The sequence below is a fragment of the Athene cunicularia genome, assembly GCF_003259725.1.
Source record: "Athene cunicularia isolate RWA chromosome 6 unlocalized genomic scaffold, athCun1 chr6_part2, whole genome shotgun sequence".
NCBI classification, from domain to species: Eukaryota; Metazoa; Chordata; class Aves; order Strigiformes; family Strigidae; genus Athene; species Athene cunicularia.
In genome coordinates this window covers 11,152,542-11,174,713 of record NW_020799106.1, presented here as the reverse complement: position 1 = coordinate 11,174,713, position 22,172 = coordinate 11,152,542, and the positions used below count along the sequence as shown (strand labels likewise).

The following is a 22,172-nucleotide window of genomic DNA, read 5'->3' as shown; positions in this document are numbered from 1 at the left end:
CTCATAATTCAATTAAATGCAAAAGAGCTTGCTCTAGTGATTCTAGCAACAGCCTGTATCCTTCTAGTTTGCAACCAGGGATACCAGAAAGTACATTTTTTTTGGCTCTCCACATTTGAGAAATGCTTCATTCTTGCATGGAAACTCTCTTGTGAGAGTTCATATTCTCAGGGAAGATACTTCAGATAGCCACGGACAAATGAAAACTGGGTGACCAGTCACAAGTAAAACCAGGGACCAGGCTGAGAAAGCATCTTTTGACCTATGTCTTTCCCCCATTTAAAATGAAAGCTTGACTTTCCAAACATGCCCTAGACATGGTCTAGCAGGGCCGTGCTGAAGAGACAATCCATATTTCACAGCCTACAAATGGAGCAAACAGGGCTCAACAACCCCAAAGCATTCCCTGCTAGACGGCAATTTATAACATCCCTTTAAAGATACAGGCTTTCCAGTATTTTGCTGGGTGGAAACATGCTTCAACCCCATGCAAAAGCTTCTGCCTTTTTCTCCTTCAGTGAATTGATACTTTACCTGTTTATAATAAGGGATAGAGGCCACTTAACAATGTAGTCAAAAGAAAATGCTTCCAGACCGCTGAGATTGAGCTCTGTGGGATCTGCACTGATAATGGCCTTCTCCTGTTTTGTTTCTATGGCCAGTACTCTCAAGAGCTGTGTAATGAGGTCATGTGGCATCAAGTCAATCTATAAAAGAGAAGAAGGAAAGAAATGAAGGCACAGGATACTCACAACCACTGTGTAGCAACACACGTGTGGCAGAAATGCAAATTATCAGAGTTTCCCTCAAGTCATCAGACCCCCTAGGAAGCAATAGTGAGTGGTAAGATTGGGTCGGTACAGCAGCAGACACCGGAGCAGCATCACTGTAGCATCATTTAACAATGCAGCATCAATGCAGCATCATTTAACAACCAGCATACAACATAATCCTACACTGATCACTCTGCTTTGCCCTCAGCCTCTGTAAGGTCTATTCAGATCTCATACTCCCCAGGCACAGCCCCTGTGCTGCTTCACATCTGTAAAATACACAATCATTAACAGGCAGGACTTCTAATTGGGTATTTTCTTGTACTCCAAAGCAAGCACCCAAGCTGACAATAAGTATGAGAGACACACTACTGCTTCTACCTCATCCTGAGGCCACCCAAAAGCACCTTCTCCATGCTCAAATGCCAGCAAGAAAATGCAGTCCATGGCGGGTGCTTCCAGTTGCTAATCTGGATGAAAGAGGATTTAACCCAGAGAAGGGCTGCAGAAGGACAGCCTCAATTCTCTTTTCCTCCACTGTACATTCAGCAGGTTCTTACAGGGACACAGAACTTCCCAAATCATGTCAGGCCTTTGCTCAAATTCAATTATCTTCTGCTTACATACATTCTTACCTTTAAATCATCCTTGAAAGGATCTGTGTTGGCTGTGCTCATTCGCAGGGCTAATTCGAGCAGAGCCTCTAGCCTCGTAGTTACTATGTCATCTACAGGCTTTTTAAGTTCCTCTTCTGTAAGATCCATGAAATGAACAAAAAAGTCCCCTTGATCCATCAGGAAATAGTGTTTTATAGATCTGCTTAAGAAAATGGAGGGACAATTATGGTTTTTTAAGCCTGAATTAATCCATATTAGATATAAAGGAACAAAAGCAATCAATTTAGCCAGCCTGATGGGTTTGATCACAAAATGTTCCTCTTCATACACTATACACAGCCATAAATAACCCATTTGGAGACTAGTCTTTTATGCATATCCCCTCTTCCCTTCCACCTCAGTCAGGATGCTTTTGTGCAGTCAGATCAGGGCTGCTGCTGTTTCTTTTTTCCTTGAAAAATGAACCTTAGGGAAAAAAAATTGCACTAGATTGCTGGGTGAAGGCTCATACTGCTATCCTGAACAACACCCCAACCTCCACAGTGTGCATATCCATCCAAGAGGCAGTTGCCAATTCAGAGCAGAATCTTGGACTCCTTTGAATGAAAAAGTATCTGGGCTGATTTTTTAAGTACTTCAGGTTCTTGCATTGACTTCTTCTATACTAGGATGCATAAACTTTAATTTTCCCTCGGCACCAGGCAGAGTTCACTGCTGTGGGCCAGGAACTTGGAAATTGCTCAGAGGAGAGTCTGAAAATTAACTTAGCACCTGGCCAAAGATCACATAGGATAACTGCAGTTTCAAAAGTAAAAATGGGACCAGCACAGCCTGAACACAATGTGGTTGCAGACTCCTGATCACTGTTAATTTGGGATGATGTTCAGCCCCTGTTTCCCTGACTGTCATTACTGTCTTGAACCAAGAAAACTCCCCCAGTGAGGAAGATCAAGACAGTATCAACAGTTAACTGAGGACACAGCAGGTAGGGGAGTGAGACACTTATTGCTGACACACCATAGAGTGCAAATCCAAATGAAAACCTGACCTAATGCTGGTGACAATCCCAGTTCAAGCAGGAGGCTGAACTAGAGACCTGCCAAGGTTGTTGGTCCCTTCCAACCAACATTTCTGGGACGGTGAAGAGAGAGAGCCAGTACTCCTGTTTAATTGAGAGGCTTATCTGTCACAGGTCCCTGGGGTTTGATCACAACCACCTCACTTCAGCACTCAAAGCTCACACGTGCACTGGAAGCTCAGTAGCTTCCTCCTCAACCAGCTGCACTTGTACCCCAGCAGACTACCTACACACAGGACAGCTGCAGAATGATCTAGCAGAGAGCCTGTTTTGAAGATGAGGAGGTCACAGACATCAATCCCAGCTGGAGAGGCTGAGCAACACCTTAAACTGAAACTATGCTGTGACAGATGGGCCCAACAGAGGACGTGCACCACCAGAGCTTTAGAAGCCTGTGTCTTTTGAATATTCCTATTAAGCAAAGAAAGCTCAGAAGGATGACAGTTGTTAGCAAGGCTAGGAAGAATCTTCATAACAACAGACAGGTTTCAGACAGCTCTTATAACCTTTCACCACACAAGACATATTCTCCAGTGGTTTTCACATGGTAGGAAGGCACGTATCAGTTTCAAAGGAGTGAACTCTTCAGGTCTTCCTACAACCTCTGTCAGCTAGAACTGTAGTGTTCCCAGACCTGAATCAGACACCTTTGCTGCAGCTACAACTTTTTCAGACCTAGCAAAAAGCAGGACCAAAGCAATCCCACCTCACCTGCTAGGCACATTCACTTGGGTTGTTATTAGTGCCCGTTTATGTGTCCCAATCTGCAACTTCTTGTGCAAGTCACTTGGCAGCTTTGTCCCAGGAAGCTCAGGCCACTTTCTTTCACACTGTGTCACTGGTTTGAAGTGGCACCTCCGGTACCAGATCTCAGCCCAATTACAAACTACCTTACAACCAGCTATCAACTGCAGTTTCCTATTTGTTGCTGCCTTGTCTTCTGAATAGTCAAGATTCCTGTTTTCACTGTTTTCTGAGGATAGTAGTAAACTAAAAGCTTGATTCACATAAGAAAGCTGCAGTTTGCATGCTAGAATGCATCTGCTATTGGTCAAATGTGTTGCAATAATCAAAATACAGTTTATTAAAATTAACTTTAAAAAAGGACAATGTTAAGAAAAACCCTGTTGGGAACTTGGGGGTAATACACTTAGTCTATTCCAACTACCTATGTTTTCATGAACAATAACCATGGCATATATTTGGTGAGATGCATAATATCAAACTATTTCTTATTCACATTAAACACTTCTTGATCATACCAGATGGTGGTGGGAGTGACACACAACCATGGGACAAGTTATGAGAGACGTGGAGGATGTCCATACGTGAGGGTGGATTTTGGGACTGGGCTAGAAAAAGCCACGACTGCCCTAACCTAGTTTTGGCAACAGCCTTCCAATGAAGTTGGAATCCCCAGACATCCTCCCCACCCAACATTTCTATGATTTTACACTTCTTTTTTCATCAGGAAAAAAACCACATCTTCGCTTTTCAGGTCAACCTTTCTAATGAAAATAGAGAGAATACATTAATAAACCCCAAGAAAAGAGAGATAACGTCAAAAACATAGCTTCACTGTCAGAACCAATCTATTTAACATGCATTTAGTAATCAAACCTTAGGTGAGCCACCAGCTCTTTCTCTTCCATCAGGAAATCCAGAAGAACTTTGCTTGCATAGTTATATGCTTTTTCTATTTGTTCCACATATGCTCGCTCTTTTAAAGTATAGATGACCTCTTTAGCCACAGGGCAGGTAACATCACGTCCACATTCTCGCACAACATTTAAATATTTCCCTAGAAGCAAAAAGAAAGAATGACCTATGTACATCCAACAGGGAAAATTTCAGACCAGTTCCTTCTAGAAGATATGCTCTGAAATGTTTATACTACGTTCTACTGAAGGCTGCAAAGGATTTATACACCTTTTAAAAGATGATAGAGAATTTTAAATTAGGCACCTAGTATCATGTTTAAGGAGATATGTAGAAATGGTTTTGTTTCCCAGTGGTATCAAAACATCTCTGCAGATAGCCTGAAACTCAGAAGATCTGGTGCTGCACTTCAGAAGTAGCTTTTGGAAGGGTTTGTACTTAGGGAAGAGAACAACGGTAGCCATCAGCTTGCATGCTTCATTTAACACCCAAATTAAAGCTCAGCATGCTCAAACCTCAGCTGCCCAGCTCCACCTAGCTACCTGCTAGAAAACTGCTCCCATGAAAACAGCAGTAAGACAGACAGCTCCCCTTGCTGCTGGACTCCTTCCCACGTGTTGTTTTATTTATAGGATTTGGGGTTCTTTTTTAATCTGGTTCTTCTATTCCTCTGACAAATTCAGCTGGACAACCACATAAACTGGCAAAGCACGATAACATTTACTTTTTACACAAAGTATGGTAATGTTTATCTCAAGATTCCTCTTATTACACATCAGAAGCATATCTTTACCTACCTGTGCTTAGTATTTTGTCAGCCATTTTCTGCAAGAATGAGGGAATCTGTTGCTGAACAACAGTATATCTTTGATCCCAATACTTGTCATTATAGTCCTCCTGAATCTTCTCCTTCTGCAGCTCATGTTCCTCCACCATGAACTCACTGAACAGTTAAAGCAGATGTTTAGAAGCAGGAAGTGATACAATAAGGATTACTTTTTTTGACCTGTAAACTGGTAATAGAATCTATCAGAAATAATGTCTCATGAAAATACATTCCAATGAAGAACTGAAATTAATCTGTATTTGTAGTAAGAGAAGCTTTATGCAGAGTGTTTCTGCTAATGTGAAATCAATTATGACAGACACAGAATTTTATAGGGTTCACAAACCAAGTCTAAACATTGTTTGGTTGCCAATGTAGAGGTGAGGAAACTGGCCTTTGTCTGCCCTCTCACCATCAGGAAGGCATTAATTTTAGCTATTTTAACTTGAGTTTTGGCCCCCATAGGATTCTGAAACTGTGGGAAACTGAAATAATACATAAACTGTTAGACACAGTGAAATGCTTCAAATTATTCTACAAAAGCCAAGAAACTTCAAAGGGTATTGTTAGCTCATATCAGATTAGCATATTAGTGGACTACATTTAACATAAAATCACTGAGAAGAGGGCTCATCCCTGTTGTGAAGAGGATGAGGATGTGAGAGGAGAATACTTAAAGGGGGAAAGGCATGCTAAGGTGGAATCTGAGTGGACTGCATATTTGAACTGTTGTGCTACTGACTTTTTCATATAACTTCCTTGAATTTGGAAAAATAAAGCAAGTGAGAGTGTGCCTGACTGTATAACCACTGAATCAAATAAGAAATGTGGTTAAACATTCTCCAGCAGCAACCCTTCCTTGCAATGCTGCCTTGTCTACCTACTGCTGCCATGTCCAGGCCCCCAGGCTATGCAGACTCTGCAGAACAGAGGGATGGGTGCACTAAAAAGCAGAAGCCAAAGACCTGAGCAGTATTTCTAAACTTCCACATTCCATTTTCATTCCTTAACTGTTCTTTACCTGTACGGATCATTAATGATGCCTCGATATATCCACTTTTCCAGAATTTCAAAATAAGGCACGCTGGCTGCCTTGGTTAAATACAGGCACAACTCCTGGGCCTGGCTGTCCCCCGTGTAATTGAAAGTCTTGTCATGGAGTAAGCTCAGGGTTGATCCTCCCATACACTCACCTTTATCCACAGAAGTAGCTAAAATTTAAAAATATAGATGTAAGACATAAAGCTGACAGAGAATAATTACACAATCTTAACGAAGTTAGCAGTTGATTAGCTGACCACCCTAAGTCACAGATCTCCATGTCAGCTGCAGACCCTTCCTATGAAGATGCAAGGCCATTCCACCACACAACCAAAAGCTTACATCCCGAAAATCCTGAAATGAAAACCCAAATGATCCACAGTCTAAAAAAGCAATAACCAAATAAACCCAACCCTCCAGGAAAAGAGAACTGAACTCAGGTAGACACAAGGTATGTGGTGTGGGAGGTTTTTGGTCTCAGCCACCAAGGGAACCATGTATAGAGATCCACTTTCCAAGTGGTAATGGAAGAAACACACACTTCAGCGGCTTGCCTGAAAAAACTCGGGTCTCAAAAGCACTTCTGTTCTCAACTTAACACTGAGGGAGGCATGCATATAGCTCGAACACCAGGATTAAGGCAGGTTGATAGTGAAATTTTTACTTTGCCATCACAAAAGGGACATAGGGACAGAGTAATACAGTCCTGCAAATGAGTTTTGGATAAAAGGAAACCTTAATGTAGTTGGCTAACTGCTGTGTTCTAAAAAGCTGAAAATTTCAGGAGAAGTGAATACCAAGAGGGATCATCCAACCCAGACTGTAAATAGAACAGCTATTTACATCCAGATAAATTTTCTGGGTTGAGTAGAGAGAATTGCACAAGTATTCTCATGCCAAAGAATTTAACCAAAATTAATGAAATAACTGCACCTGTGACCAACAACCTCATGCAATGGCACAGGCTGGGACCAGATGGCTGAGAGGCAGCACTGCAGAGGACAATCAGGGTGTCCTGGTGGACAACCAGCTGATTGTGGGTCGGCAGCATGTCCTTGCAGTGACCAACACCAGCAGCACCCTGCTGCACTGCTGGCGATTACTGCCCTCTGCCCAGCACTGCTGAGGCCACCTCTGGAACACTGCAGTCAGTTTGGGGTCCCAGTATGAATGACAAAATGAAGAGTCTGGCAGAGGTTAGTAAGATGGTGGGGGGCTGGTGACCAGGACATACAAAGAGAGCCTCAGGGAGCCGGGCTTGTTAGCCAAGAGAAGAGCAGATGAAGCTGGGGGTTGTCAAACATCATCCCTTCACTATCCAATGGATGGTTCTAGAGGAAATGTTATGAGACTTAGAATCACAGAATCATTCAGGTTGGAAAAGCCCTTTGGGATCAGCGAGTCCAATCCTCAGCCCAACTTTACAAAGTTCTCCCCTACACCGTATTCCCCAACATCTCATCCAAACGGCCCTTAAACCCCCCCAGGGATGGGGACTCCACCCCCTCCCCGGACAGCCTATTCCACTCTCTGACCACTCTTTCTGGGAAAAATCTTTTCCTTATGCCCAGTTCAAACCTCCCCTGTTGCAGTTTAAAGCCGTTCGCTCTTGTTCTGTCACTAATTCCCTGTGAGAAGAGACCAGCACCAACCTCTCCACAACATCCTTTCAGGAGCTGCAGAGAGGGATGAGGGCTCCCCTCAGCCTCCTCCTCCTCGCACTGAACACTCCCAGCTCCTTCCCTGGCTCCTCACAGGATTTATTCTCCAGGCCCTTCCCCAGCCTCGTTGCCCTCCTCTGCCCTCGCTCCAGCCCCTCGAGATCTCTCTCGCATTGAGGTGCCCAAACCTGGACACAACCCTCCAGGTGTGGCCTCACCAGTGCAGAGCACAGGGGGACTGTCACCTCCCTACTTCTGCTGGTCACACTATTTCTGATCAGCCAGGATGCTGTTGGCTTTCTTGGCCACCTGGACACACTGCCAGCTCATGAGAGAACCCTCAGATCCTTCTCTCCCAGACAGCTCCAGCCACACCTCTACAAGCCTGTAGCCATGCAGGGGGTTGTTGTGGCCCAAGTGCAGGACCTGGCACTTGGCCTTGTTGCTCATCCCCTTGAAGGAGCAGTGACAATATCAAAAGGGAAAAACCAACAAGAAGGGCGATTCCAGTAGGAGATACAGAAAGAAATGTTCAAAGAAAGGGTGGTGAAGTCATGAGAAAGGGCCCAGAACGGTGGGGGATCTCCATCGCTGGGGATTATCCACTCGCCTGGACATGGCCCTGAGCAACTTGCTGTAGCTGTGACCAAGGGTATGGACTAGAAACTTCCAAGGATTCCTTATGGTTGAATCAGTTTGTGATTATACAGCCACACACAGCTGGAGAGGCATTTGGAAAGAAACTGAGTAGAGACAGCAGTGGTGGAAACAATGGATCCAAGAGGCATGGATTGTGAAGGTAAAAGGCATGGACTTGCCTTGTCACAGCTCTGAAGGGCAGATTCAGCCCTAGAGTCCACTCCTCTCAAAAAAGAGCAGTGCTATGACAATTCCCCTTGGCTTTCTTCTTTAATATATAACAACATTAAAATGACAGATACCCTGTCTGTATTGCTACTCTGTACAGCTTTCAGAAGTTGTCATGTACCTGTCAAAATGTAGTAACTGTATTTTTGAAATTTACCAAGTGAAGAAAGAATCTCCAGGGTCCTCATTGTGGGCTGGATATAAAACCAGAGTTTCTGCAGTGACAGAAGCCCCTGTCTCTGAAGATGTTCCAGCTGGGTAATTAGTATCATGTATTCCTTGATTAGAGTCCGCATAGCAGCAGCCAGGGCATGATTTACCTGTCCATACTCGAAAGAAGACTTCTCCTCTATAAACCTGTAAAAAGCAAAATGGAAACTTTTTCAGGCAAGGCACCTTCTATAATTTTCAGGATTTTAGCTTCAGGACACTGTATGAGTAGATCATGTGTTGGAAAGCGCACCCATCTGCAGCTGGAGTTTCAGGTTTCACATTTGCTCTGTGCCCATCTATCTTCCATCACCACATCTCCTAGTATGGAAAGCTGTGGGAAGACGTTTCCTCTCAGATTGCAGGGGAACTAGAATTATTTGCAAAACCACTATGTAAAAAGTGAGAGCCAGGATTTTCAAGGCAATTGTCTTTGCATAAGCAACAGATTAGAGGACAGGAAAAGATCTCAAAAGGAAGCAATGTGCACCCAGATATGTGGGGAAAGCACTGTTGCTAGACACTACTGACACCACACACCACAGCAGAGCTTCCTCTGACCACATTTAGATGGCTCCATAGATGTCAGTGGAGAGAGGCAGATGCTTCTGAACACAAGTCATATCATCTGGGAGGAGACATGTAAAAGAGACTGGATGAATCACATCCTAAAATGCTTCTTTCTCTTTGCTGATCATTTAGAATCAAATGCAGACACCTACATAATAAGCATCTGCTATTAGTGAGGTGTACCTTTTAACAATTACTTAAGTTAGTTATGAGTAACTAAGCAGCAGTAGGCTCTCCTGCTCAGAAGCACACAAAGGTTGCCTCAAGTGTTGGATGCTCAGAGGAGAAAAAAAAAGCAGGAAACATGAAGAAATTCAGAGCAGAATGGTAAGAGAAGCCAGAATAAGCAGACATATCCTATTTGCACTGTGCCTGAATGTACTGAGACCAAGTTTGGACAAAGCAAAGGTGAGATGAATGATGAAGTGTACTGGCAGCACAGTGGAGAAACCTGGCAAAAAACAGATGCAGCTAAAATCACTTCAAATAAATTGTCATTCTTATTTTATATCCCCATAGGTTTAAATTCAGCTTGGAAGCTAACATCTGCACAATGACAGATTCTGTTCTACAGCCTGATGGTCAAGGGAGGAAATCCTCCTCTGACAAAAGTCAGCTTGGTACCTGGTGACAGCAGAGTAACTTGCTGCTACAGGAAGAATCCTGGTCACCAGCTCCTTGATGGACAAGTCCAAGTTTGGATCGACTGAAAATGCTCGGTTCTGTCTGCCTACAATAGGCTGTGCTGTGATGTATCTTCCATCCACACCAATCAGAACATACAGCAAGTCCTCCACGATCATGGATTCTTGCGAGGATAATGGCAAGGTACCTGTTTTCAGAGAGACAACAAAAAAAAGAAGACAATCAGAACATGCCATAGTACCACCTGATGGTCCATTCATGTCATTTCAAACTAGTACCTGAAGCTTGAAAGGGAGACATGCTACCATTTAAAGAGAACAAAGGAAGATCATACAAAACTGAATCAAGACATAGAGAAATAAAATTGAGTTAGGGTCAACTCCAAAATCATCTACCTTGCCTTCCAGGAAAACAGAATCCTTTGCTCTTTTATAACCAAAGCAAACCAAGTAGACAGGGCTATACATCTGACATCTGTGGCCAAGAGAACATCACTCACAGCTTGTGCTGCTGATCCTTCCACCCAAAAGGGCTCAGCTATACTGGACCTGAAGAGCTCCAATCCAATTCACAACTCCCCCTACCTCCCCTCCACTGAAATATTCTAATATCAGGATTCAGTTCAAATATAGTCACAAAGAAATGCTAGCCCAGCAAAAGCTGCCAGTGACCTGCAAACTGTAGGGCCTCTGAATGGTGCAGTCAGCTACAGACCAGCTGTAAAGAAACATAAAGGACTCAATCCAAAAGATAATCAAGTGTATCAGAAGATCAGGGAACAGTGGCTACAACACTTACTACATCAAAGCTTATCCTGTGAAACAAGGCAACAATCCCTCTCCATTTGTAGGATTGTAAGTGAGAGAACAGTTACAAGCTTGCTAGGAACATACCCTCACAGCACATCCCAAAAGGCCTTGGCAGAACTGCACTGGTGGACAAGCTATTTAAGGGCATTTCCAAGAATAAGCCTACAGTTTTCATGACCCCCTTAGACACAGCCCAAATCTACATCAGGAAGAAGCTACAGGTTTCTTGTAGGAGCCTCCACAGTTCTAGGGAACGGAAACATGAGTTTCTAACTCAGCTGTTCTCTTCCAAATCTAATTATGAATAAGAAACTATACACAGCTCAGCCTAAGGATAGAGTACAATGGCAAGAGATATTGAGCTGGATGGACTGATGAATATTCCCTTGTCAGGTATGACTACAGATTTTTCATCTGAGAATACAGATATGATACTCCTACGGTAGGATTTTGTGGAGGCTGTGCTCAAGAAAGAAAAAGGACTGGGCAAGTCAAAACCATTAACATCCTATGGATCAACAGTGGGGCTGGAATTCAGCACAGGAGAAACACTGTCAACAATTTGGGGGATTTTTTTTTTGAACCCCACTCTGCAGATGCAGAGTGCAAAGAGCCAAGTTTTGCTTTCATCTTGAGTGTGATGAAATTTGAACAGCACTTCTGAACAAGTACAAAACATTAACAGTTAGTGCAATTTTCCCTGTATATCACATACCTATAGGTACCGTTGTGTCAGTGCTTAAACTGGTGCCAATTAAGAAATCACCAATAAGTGCAGGTCTCTCATACACCCAGGATGGAAATACTGGAATGGGCTGACCAGAATTCTTCTTGTTCTGCTTATCTCGGAGGATTTTTCGTGTGAGCTCAAGAGGCTGTTGGAAAAAGAGAGAAAGGAGAAAAAGAGATCTTTAGAAGTCTGAGAAATATTGAATTTTAAGCAGAAATTGACTGTAAACTGGTAACTTGAGAACAGAAAGTAGCATAGCTGATATGTCAGTAGCACGATGTGGGATTTGGTCTCCCAATGCCATCTAGTCTATTGGTCTCAGTGCTGCAGAGGCGATTTTTTATACAGTTGGCCTTCTTTTAAATATGCCTTGCTGCACCCCTCCCCACCAGCCTGGGTGTTAGGGCTCACACAGGGGAGCAGAACGGGGACATGCATAATCCCAGGCAGTTTACAAGTTTGCAATGCACACCAGAAGCAGTAAGTGGTAACATCTCACTCAAGGGGCACTCACAGATAGGCTAACAAACATCTCTGAACTCGGTTTCTGCGCAGTGCCCACTGAGTAGCTGCTTGCCAGATGCAACCCAGATAATCCACCCACAGAGAGCTGGAAAATGATGGAGTTTTTTTACTCTGAAGAGGAGTCAGCAATGGAAGCAAGCTCTTAAAGACCAAAAGACTCTCCACCCCTGGCTCTGGGTCTCTGACACTAAAATAAATGAAGTGCAAGATTAACTATCAGCTGGAGAGAGCTGCAAGACGTACAACCTACATGAATATTTAGAGCCCCAAGCACACAAACACAGGGGACATACTTATGAATGCTATTTCTTAAACTCCACAGATATGTATGTGAAATGGGATATGCACAGGGTTATTTTATTCTCATAGGAGGTCTCAGTAGAGAGAACTTGGGAAAGAAGCAAACATATGTGTGAGCTTTGCATCTTAAAGAATGGCACTCTGACGTGTGAGAGTTAGTTGATGCAGACTGTGGCTGGCACAGGCCATTTTTCATATTCTCAGAGCTGCCCAGTGCTGGGTCTTGAAATCCTTCAAACAAGCATCAGCTCTGGGGCCACTCCTCCAAGCAGCACTGGTTCCAAGCATGTCTGCTGCAGCCTCACCACTGGCATAACACCAGTATAATGTCCTCAGGTCAGAGAGGCATCCCAAAGCAATGCTACATTTCTGCTTATACTGTATATGTGTGATCTGCAGAAGGACCTAAATTTCCAATTCTCCCCTAACAAAAACAGGACTCTTACAGGAGGGTATGGAGAAAGATAAAGCGTCTAGTAAGCTGCCAGCAACTTAAAGGGTAGCTACACTTAACATAAAATAGCAGATCTCAGCATGGATCGAGTCCTTCATGTGGGTGAACAACTTGAACTCCTTTATAAACCTTAAACCCATACAGTGAGAAAATACTCATCCACTGAAGCAGTATAGAATAGTTTACTTGTCAGTCACAATCTGGACACACAGCCATTGGCTAAAAGATCACATCATCATGTGCATTTCTCTATCACCTTGAGCTCCAGGTCATTAAAGGAAGACCTGGAGTGGAAGATTTCCCTGTAGCACTGGCCCTGTGCAACATGGCTGTATGAACAATCTTCTGCTTAGGAGAAGGGCAGCCATTGTTACATCTTCCCAAATGGCAGGGAGGAATGAGTTGGAAGAAAAGCACCAAAAATCATTGACCTCACCATCACATCATCTCCATGAACCATGCATACTTATGAGAGAAGACTAAGAAAGTATCTAAGTCCAAAAGCTTCTGAGGCATTGCGCTAATGCTGGGAGACCATACAAGCTAACAGAGACAGGTAAGATGTCAACAGCACATGCGTATGAAGACAGTACCATAAAACAGAGCTAGTTCAGTGAAACGGAGTATATGAAAGTTACATCTTGGAAATTCAGAGACATGAAGTAATTTCTGTCTCCAAATGCCAAAATGAAATCAGATCATAGACTCACAGAATGGTTTGGATTGGAAGGGACCTTTAAAGATCATTCTGTCCAACACCCCTGCCATGGGCAGGGACATCTTTTACTAGATCAGGTTGCTCAAAGCCCTGTGCAACCCAACTTGGAACACTGCCAGGGATGAAGAATCCCATCTAAACCTACTCTCTTTCTGTTGGAAACTGCTGCCCCTTGTCCTGTCACTATAGGCCCTGGTACAGTCTTACTCCATCTTTCTTGTAAGCCCCCTTTATATATCGAAAGGCTGCAGTAAGGCCACTGCAGAGCCTTCTCTTCTCCAGGCTGAACAACCCCAACTCTCTCAGCCTCTCTCCATAGAAGAGGTGCTGTAGCCCTCAGATCACCTTCATGGCGTCCTCTGGCCCTGCTCAAGCAGGTCCGTGTCCTTCTGCTGTTGGTGCCTGCAGAGCTAGCTGGAGCCAGCACTGCAGGGGGGTCTCATGAGAGCGGAGCAGAGGGGGAGAATTCCCCCCTCACTCTGCTGGCCACACTGCTCTGGATGCAGCCCAAGGTACAGCTGGCTTTCTGGGCTGCAAGCGCACATTGCTGGCTCACGTCCAATTTTTTTTTTTTACACCAGTATCCCCAAGTCCTTCTCCACAGAGCTGTTCTATATCCCCTCATCCCCTAGTCTGTACCAATAGTGGGGGCTGCCGGGACCTTGCACTTGGCCTTGCTGAACATCATGAGGTTCACATGGACCCACTCCTCCAGCCTGTCCAGGTCCCTCTGGATGGCACATCCCTTCCCTTCAGTGTATCAACTGCACCACTCAGCTTGGTGTCATCTGCAATCCTGCTGAGGATGCACTCGATCCCATTAGGTATGTCACCGATGAAGACATTAAACTAGTATTGGTCCCAGTGTGGACCCTTGAGGGACACTCTCATTACTGGTTTCCACTTGGACATTAGGCCATTGACTTTAGCATTCTGATGTGGCCGTCCAGCCAATTCCTTACCTATCCAGCAGTCTCCTTTCCTGCTTGGCCCTGAAAAATACCTACTGTAAATTTTCCTACTTCCACACTACACAAGAATTAGCCCAATAGCTCCTAGTGCCTCAGAGAAATCCCTCAAACAAGATGAGCTCATGGCACTGTGAGGGAGCATGCTGGCACCACCATTCCTGTGAGCTCACAGGCTGGGTGGAATAAGGTTGTGGGCTGTGGCATCTGTCCCTAATAAGAAGGTAGGGACTGAGGCCTATTCCTTATAGTGATCGTGACAAGGAGCAGCCAGAACCCCTGAAACAAATGCAGAATCTCCTTCATTGAGAGACTGCTTCCTCTTCACTAGCAATTGGCCGGGATAAGAAGAGGCAGGGAGCTTTTGCTGGAGTTCAGCTAGCTCTAGCATGAATTTGTTAACTGACAGTGTTCAAAAAAGCTGATGCAGTTTTGGCTATAAATGGCACAGCTACCTGAAAAGGAATATGTAACTTTTAGCACCTCGATGATTCTTGAGCCAAAACTGGTCTAAGCAGCAACTCCAGTCACTGAAAGATCACTAGATGATCTGACAGTGTCAAGTAATCACAGGGCAGATGGTACAGCACTTGTGGCAATGGTGACAAACCATGTCTTAGGGACATGAATCACTTCTCTGCAACTTCAAATTTAGATAGTTGTCATTACAGGCTTCGATGACAGCCTGGATAAAACTCACATGACTGAAAGTGTGGCCCTCAGGTGTCAGCCCGGCATTTAAAAGCCCACAGGATAGGGTGGCAGTTTGTCACTGTTGTGCCAATGAACCTACATCTGCTATCTTAAGCAATGACAGTGCCCAGATCCATTGAAGTAGAAAAAGAGCTCCCCTTCGAGCTCAATGAATGCCAACTGCACCAAAGGGCTCCCTGTACTGCAGCCTTGGCACCAGGGAAGATGGGCTGCAGTGGGCACACACTGGACTTAGAGCACATGATCGATTTGGAGTGGTGAGGGCAGCTGGGCTTTGTTGGGTCAGGCCAACAGAAGGTCTAAGAACAGCCTACAGGAAGGACAAATATCAAGGGGATGGTTGAAACTAAGCTCCTCTCAGCAGTGACAGGAGGTTCAGGCAGCCACAGACAGAAGCTGCCTCCTGGGGGTATTGACATCAGGCATGAAGAGACACCTCTTCCCGCAGAGGGGGAGCACCCATGGGAAGGGTCAGCAGGGAGGTGGGGTACCTCCCTCCTGGGGGGCTGCAGAGCTCAAATGGATAAGACAACAGCTGCCCTGATCTAGTCTGGGTGACAGTCCTCTGTGGGAGAGAGGCTGCACTGGACAACCCCAGCAGTTCCTTCCACCAGGGCCACAATGAATCTGTGGAAACACCGGCAGCTATCCTCTGTGCCCCATGAATGAAGATGGTGCCATGAGGATCACAAATAGAGTTGCTCAAGTGAGACCCTCGTGTCCGTTAATACAGTGTGAAGGATCACTCCAGGGCTTGTGCCAGCACACAGCCTGGCTTCTAGAAGAGGTGGAGAAATAAATCAACTGCAATTATTATGACTACTTGACAGCCCTCTTGGAAAGTGGCTCTAGCAGAAACTCTGGGTCAAGAGATTTCATCTATGTGTGTTGACAGAGCCCTATTAACTCAACAGCCCTGAGCACCTGCCCATTAGGGTTTCTAAGTCTCAACAAAGTATAAATGGAGCAGCAGTGAGGCACAAGTCTTTTAATTGGTCTGCATTGCCATTTCAATTCCTTTGGTTGTGAGCTGCACATCCCAGAGAACACCACACTCTTCTTTCCTCTTTAAGGAAGTCTGCACATAAATCCTATTAAAAAGATCAGTTATCTTACTGGAAATTCATCTTCCCTTCTTGATTCAAATCAACCACTTGATTCAGATCATCTGTGAAGGATTTGGATGAGTCAGGCATGTATTTCAGTCTGTGCAGACATGTATTTCACAGTGTATGTGGAACAAGGCTGGTTTCATCACTGTCTGACAGAGGGAGGGGCTTGGACTCTCCCTGCTTGGGATGTGAATTCCCCTTCATCACATGCACATACAGCCTTTCAAGCTGAGAGACCTGTCAGGTGCCCCAAAACACCGAATATGGAGGGTCCATTCCTCTAGCTGTCAATGGTCTCAAATGATCTGACCACCACAGCAAACTCCCCACTTGGTGACGTCACCTACTGCCATCACTTTCACCAGGGACAGGAGGACATTCCCTGGAAGGTGTTAGCTCTACTCAGCCACTGCCACAGAAAGAACTTCACAGAATGAGGAGTAACTGCACATCTGCTAAAGAGCCAGCATGGGCAATAAACCATACACAGCCACAGCTGGAGAGCTCAATAGCAAAGGCTGACGGGACACATCATGAATAAGACAGCAGAGCCACAACAGGAGCAGCTGAGGGAAGCACACACCTCACCAACTAGGACAGACCCCATGTGCTAGTGAGGCACAAATGTGCCTCCATTGAGCAAGGGCAAAGGAGTGCCACAACAGAGACCTGGGATGGAGAAGACCCCAGCATGTGATTTCTGAGCATCCACAAGCAGGCCAGCATCCTCAGAAACAGTCACATTCAGAGCCTGGAGGCTTGTCCCCTGTTAGATTTTATTGACCAGTCATCAGAAGGCAGAAACAATCCTCCAGGACAAAGGTAAGCTGCAAAATTTTAAATGAAAACATTTGCACATGTTGTCCAATTACTCAGTCACTACAGACATCTGAGCATCTTTTCTCTTTCCCCTTCTCCACACTTATCACTCTTTCACCTTTGTCCAAATAACTGTCCACTTCTGCAGCCAAAATGCCCGTACCTCAATCCACAAGATTTTAGCTGTATTTTTCTCCCCACTGTCCTGTTGAGCAGGGTGAGTCAAAGCCAACCCCTCACAGTATAGCTATTTATACAAATGATCACAGGAAACAGATGTTGGGGATTTAAGTAATAATTGCCCCTTTGCACTTCCTGCCTCCTGGCCTACTGATAATGAAATGCTCGCTTAACTGTTTTCTAAGCCTGTGTAATGATACAGTTTACTTCTACAACAGGTTTTTTTAATTCCTTATTGTCTTTGGGATCACTCTGCAGTATTTATTTCAGGAACTCAAACCGCTAAGTAGAGGCAACGGCTGTGTCCACCTGGGGAATAATTATGTGAGGCATTGTACCCACATTATCTGAGAGTGTGGAACTTCTAGCCAGCGTGAAGACACACCACAGGAGCTGGTGAGCTCCTGAGCAAGCACTGACACAAGCAGAAAAGGAAATGTCAGCAGAGCTTAAAGCAGTCATTTGAAATGCGAAAATTAAATAACATTAAACCCCTCCATTTAGAACTGCCATGGCCTAATCTTTACTTAAACAAAAGACCACTTCTATTAAGAACAGCACAAAGATTTAATATAACCTAACAAATTTTGAGAGACAATTTAGATTATCTGCACAGAAAGGAACATTTGTAACTCCACTAGGTGAATAAAAGTTAAAAGCACAGGTATACATGTGAGCATAAGGGAAAGATTTTGTACGCAAAGCCTGGGAAAAAACAGTACCTGCTGTATGCTGGAGTTGGCTGTGACACTGCCCAGCTGCTTGCGTAGCTCCTCAAGCTCCTGCAGAGATATCTTGGAAGTAGATGAGGGAATAGAAAAATTTGTGCTGCCGCTGGTTGCTGCATTCGCTGCAAGTTCTGCCCTTTCTTTAGCATTTTGTTGCAAATACTGAAGTGTCTGTATATACACAAAAAAAGAAAAGGTTTTGTGAATGCTGATCAGCATACACTAAAGCAAAAAACATATGACCAGAAGACTGTTGTGCTGAATCAGACCACAGGTCTTTCTGCAACAGATTCCTGTGTCTTGGTGGTTGATATCAAGAAAAGTGTAATAGTGTTTTAATAACTAGGTAAACACTAGAACTGGTTATCTGTTGATTTCAACACATTTCACTGAAAATTGTCATCAGAAAGCATGCTGTATTTAAAATCATTGCAGTTTCTACTGCTGAATACTTGTAATATATCCAGTTCTAAAGGAGACACAAACCTCTTTGTCTTCTGTGAGTTTTGACAGCAGATAAACTAAAGAATCTAGATGTCTTGTATTTTTAGACTTCAGCTCATCATACTTCCTTAAAAAGTCTTCAGGAGTCCGAGAGAACTCTGCTATCTTTACCTGTAAAACACCACGTTAATATCGGATGTTTAGTGTACATTATTAGCACAGCATTCAAAAGAGGAGCATCGTGCAAGGGTGGAGACAAGGTGCAGGCTGCTGCTGCTGCCAGAGTACCCAAATTATGCCAAACCCAGGGAATGGGTTTTGGACTGAATGCTGCAGTGTTGGTCTCCTACTAATAACTATGCTGGAGGAGAGTGGGGGTCCTGGCATTCAGGTGATGGAGAGGGGACTGCAAGAGAGGAAAGATGAAGGTAAGCACAAGATCTGTATCCGAGCTCGCTCTGCACATACTCACCCTGAAGCAACATAATTTTGTATCAGCAGGTCTATTAAGGGATTTGGCATTGATGAAGCCACAACTGGACACTGGGTCCACTCCGGGGGCTGCACAAGCAAGAGAGACATCAGCAAACTGGATGGAGCCCAGTACAGAGCTATGGAGACAGTGGGGAGTACTGCCCATTGCCCAAAGGGGTTACAGACCCTGCTCCCAGAGGCTCAGCAAAAGCACCACAGGCACGGCCCCAAACAGCAACACAGAAAATCCCAGCTGGGCCTGGGAAAACTGTCCTTTCTGGAGAGAGCAGCAACCCTGGGACACAGCCAGAGTGATGGAGGAATCTCCTGGAGATCTTCAAAACACAGCTAAGTAGTCTGCTGTAGCTGTGATGCTGGCCCTGCTGTGAGCAAGGAATTGGGCTGCAGATCTGTGCCTCCTACTTAAATCTTTCTACAAGTCTATAAACTGTAGCTGTTGGTGTAAATGATGTGTAAGACTGGAATTAGAGAAAATAAGCAGTTCAGGCTACAAAGATCTGAACTTTCAGACAGAGGTAGCAATTTTCTAGCATTTGCAGCTTGACTGATGGATTGCTTTTAAAAATTGCAATATAAAGCAGTATTATGGCCACAGAAGTGTGCCTGGTCATGAGGGCATCAGACTTTAATCCCTAATACCTGGGTGATATTCAGAAAAAAAAGTCAAGTATTGTTCACATAATCCCATTTCATACAGTTACTACTTTTCATTTGTTTGATTCCTCCAGAGGACAACCTCTCTAATCAAAATTTGAAACAAGCATTGAAGACAAAAAATAAGCTCCTTTCTTTGAACTAACCCCCCAACACACCAGTTCTAACAATCCTCATGTTCTTCCACCAATCTCTCCCGGATGCATGAATTTTACCTTTCTTCCTGATATAATGTTTCTACTTTATAGCCAAAACTGAGATTCCAGATCAGACTATCCCATTTTTTTGCCAATGTGACTTCACCATTCTTCTCCGACAAACTTGTGACAGCCGTTACCCCTCCCAACACATGTCCAGTTCCACACCCACAAAAGTCGTGTCACCGAAGAGTAGAGTAAGGACAAGGTAGTTCACATCACTGACCAAGAGGAATGTTTGTCTTGAATTTCTCCTTAGGAAGGACTGTGCTCCCAGAGCTGCAGGAACCTCTATCAGACACCCCATAAGGTCTGAAACGCCCCTCAGCTATGATTACATTACGTCAGCACTTACCCTCGCGCTGTGCGCAGAGATAGTCGTGGTAACATAGGGCGTTCGATTCTTCTGCAGGAGATCAATGTAGACTTCGGCTCCCTCCCCACCGTGCACGCGCAGCAGGCTGAGCAACTCATTGACATCATGGTGAATCCGGAACTCACTCATCCTCCCACCTGAGGCTACAAGCTCCCTGGGGTGCAAAAACAAAGGTGGCAAGTTATTATTTTACTGCTGCAAATGAAAATATATTCTCACAAAACTCACTTCCTGACTACATTATGAGCCTGCATGGTATGCTAAAATACTTGACTGGAACAAATAACTATGTGTAAGGGGAGGAAGCAAGTAAACCAGAAATACTCATTATCGTGCCTGATTTAACTATATTGGTACAAACCCACCTCAAATGTTGGTGAACCAGCAGAGGATTTTTCAATCTCAAAATCACACCAGGGATGAAAAAGTTCCTGAGTCGTCTTAAGTAGTGCTGGTTCGTGTACTGAGAGGCTCCAGACACAGCTGAAATTGCCAGCTTTGGCAGCCCACCCATGATGCTGCTTCTGAAGTTATTCAAAAGCAGTTTTTCCAAGTTTAGGGGTTTTTATATCCTACTGTCCATTTTATTAACAGGCAAGCACCAAATTCTGCAAATTTACTTACATTGTGGCTGGAGAACTAAGTCATGCAAGTACAGAGTTTAATGTGAATATGGACACACTTTTGGTTTGCCAAAATCATTGAATCATTTAGGCTGGAACACATCTCTGCAAGCCTCATTCTAACTCTCCACCTAAACATTAGTCAAACTAGAGCAGGCTGTGCAGGGCCTCATCCAGTCCAAGCTTAAATATCTCTAAAGATTTAGATTCCCTCACCACTCAGGGCCCCAATCCTCACGTGGAAACACCTTTTCCTAATACTCAACTGCAGTTTCCGATGATGCAGCTTATGCCAGTGCCTCTGGGGCTCTCGCTGTGCCCATTTTCAGCAGAGTCTGGCCCCAGCACCTCCAGGGCCCCTTTGGGCAGGAGGAGATGCCATTGGATCCCCCTTTACCTCCTCATCTCTGGCTGAGCAAGCCCAGCTCCCCAGCCTCTCCTTGTATGCCCTGACCTCCACCCACAATTACCAGAGCCTCCCCAGGCTTCAGTTTGTTTATAATTTTCTGATGAGAGGCCCCAGACTGGCCAGAGTGTTTTGGATGTGGTGTCACAGCTGAGGCACTCCCTCTCCTTTACCTGCTGGCTCTGTCCTTGCCCACTAGGGTGAGGACTGGCCTCTGCTGGCCCAAGGCCACCCTCCTGCCCTGGACTCTTCCTCTCTACACAGGTGCCCTCCAACCAGTCACCACCCAGACTCTGCTGCTGTTTGGGTTACTGTGGCCCTGGGGATTCAGCATTTGCATTTTTTTCAATTCTTTAAGGTTTCTGTGAGCCTCACCTCACCAGCCTGTCAAGGTCCCAATGAGTGGTCACCATAAGCCCGATCCCATGCACCCCTCGCCCCTACTTGCCAAAAGCTGTCCCTCCTGTTACCCTGCCTGCCAAAGGACACATCAATCGGCACCAGTAACAACCTCCAGTTCCCCCTCGGGCTACTGAAGCGATCGGGGGTCAAGAACGTGAGGTACAAGGAGAGGCTGGGGGAGCTGGGCTGGCTCAGACGGAGCCGAGGAGGCGAAGGGGGACCCAGTGGCGTCTCCCCCTGCCCAAGGGGGTCCTGGAAGCACTGGGGCCAGACTCTGCTCCGAGGGGCACAGCGAGAGCCCCAGAGGCACCGGCACAAGCTGCAGCACAGGAAACCCCAGCAGGTCCCAAGGAAACAGCCTGTCCCCGTGCGAGCCCCAAGCGGTGGGGGAATCTCATCCCTGGGGATGCCCCGACTCGCCTGGACACAGCCCCCAGTGACCCGCTGCAGCTGAGGCGCTGGCCCTGATGGGAGTGGGGTCGGGCCGGAGCCGCCCCCCGCCCAAGTGCTGCGAGGGGTCCCTCCGCTCCACAGCACCTCCTGCTGCTGCTGCTGCTGCTGCCGCTGCCGC

General features: G+C 45.2%; 1 protein-coding gene across 1 annotated transcript in view; it reads right to left on the bottom strand.

Moving 5' to 3' along the window:
- TUBGCP2 (tubulin gamma complex associated protein 2) overlaps positions 1 to 21,689 on the bottom strand; it is a 40,903-nt gene extending 19,214 nt beyond the window's left edge. Inside the window, exons 1-12 of the mRNA XM_026851911.1 lie at positions 20,536 to 21,689; positions 20,150 to 20,320; positions 18,491 to 18,619; positions 17,999 to 18,175; positions 11,472 to 11,631; positions 9,927 to 10,134; positions 8,680 to 8,879; positions 5,975 to 6,164; positions 4,925 to 5,070; positions 4,089 to 4,269; positions 1,409 to 1,589; positions 535 to 707 (exon numbers count right to left, since the gene is read on the bottom strand). Coding sequence (XP_026707712.1) covers positions 535 to 707; positions 1,409 to 1,589; positions 4,089 to 4,269; positions 4,925 to 5,070; positions 5,975 to 6,164; positions 8,680 to 8,879; positions 9,927 to 10,134; positions 11,472 to 11,631; positions 17,999 to 18,175; positions 18,491 to 18,619; positions 20,150 to 20,299 — 1,895 coding nt within the window. The 5' untranslated portion in view covers positions 20,300 to 20,320; positions 20,536 to 21,689. The remainder of the gene's footprint in view (positions 1 to 534; positions 708 to 1,408; positions 1,590 to 4,088; positions 4,270 to 4,924; positions 5,071 to 5,974; positions 6,165 to 8,679; positions 8,880 to 9,926; positions 10,135 to 11,471; positions 11,632 to 17,998; positions 18,176 to 18,490; positions 18,620 to 20,149; positions 20,321 to 20,535) is intronic.
- Positions 21,690 to 22,172: the final 483 nt, after the last annotated feature.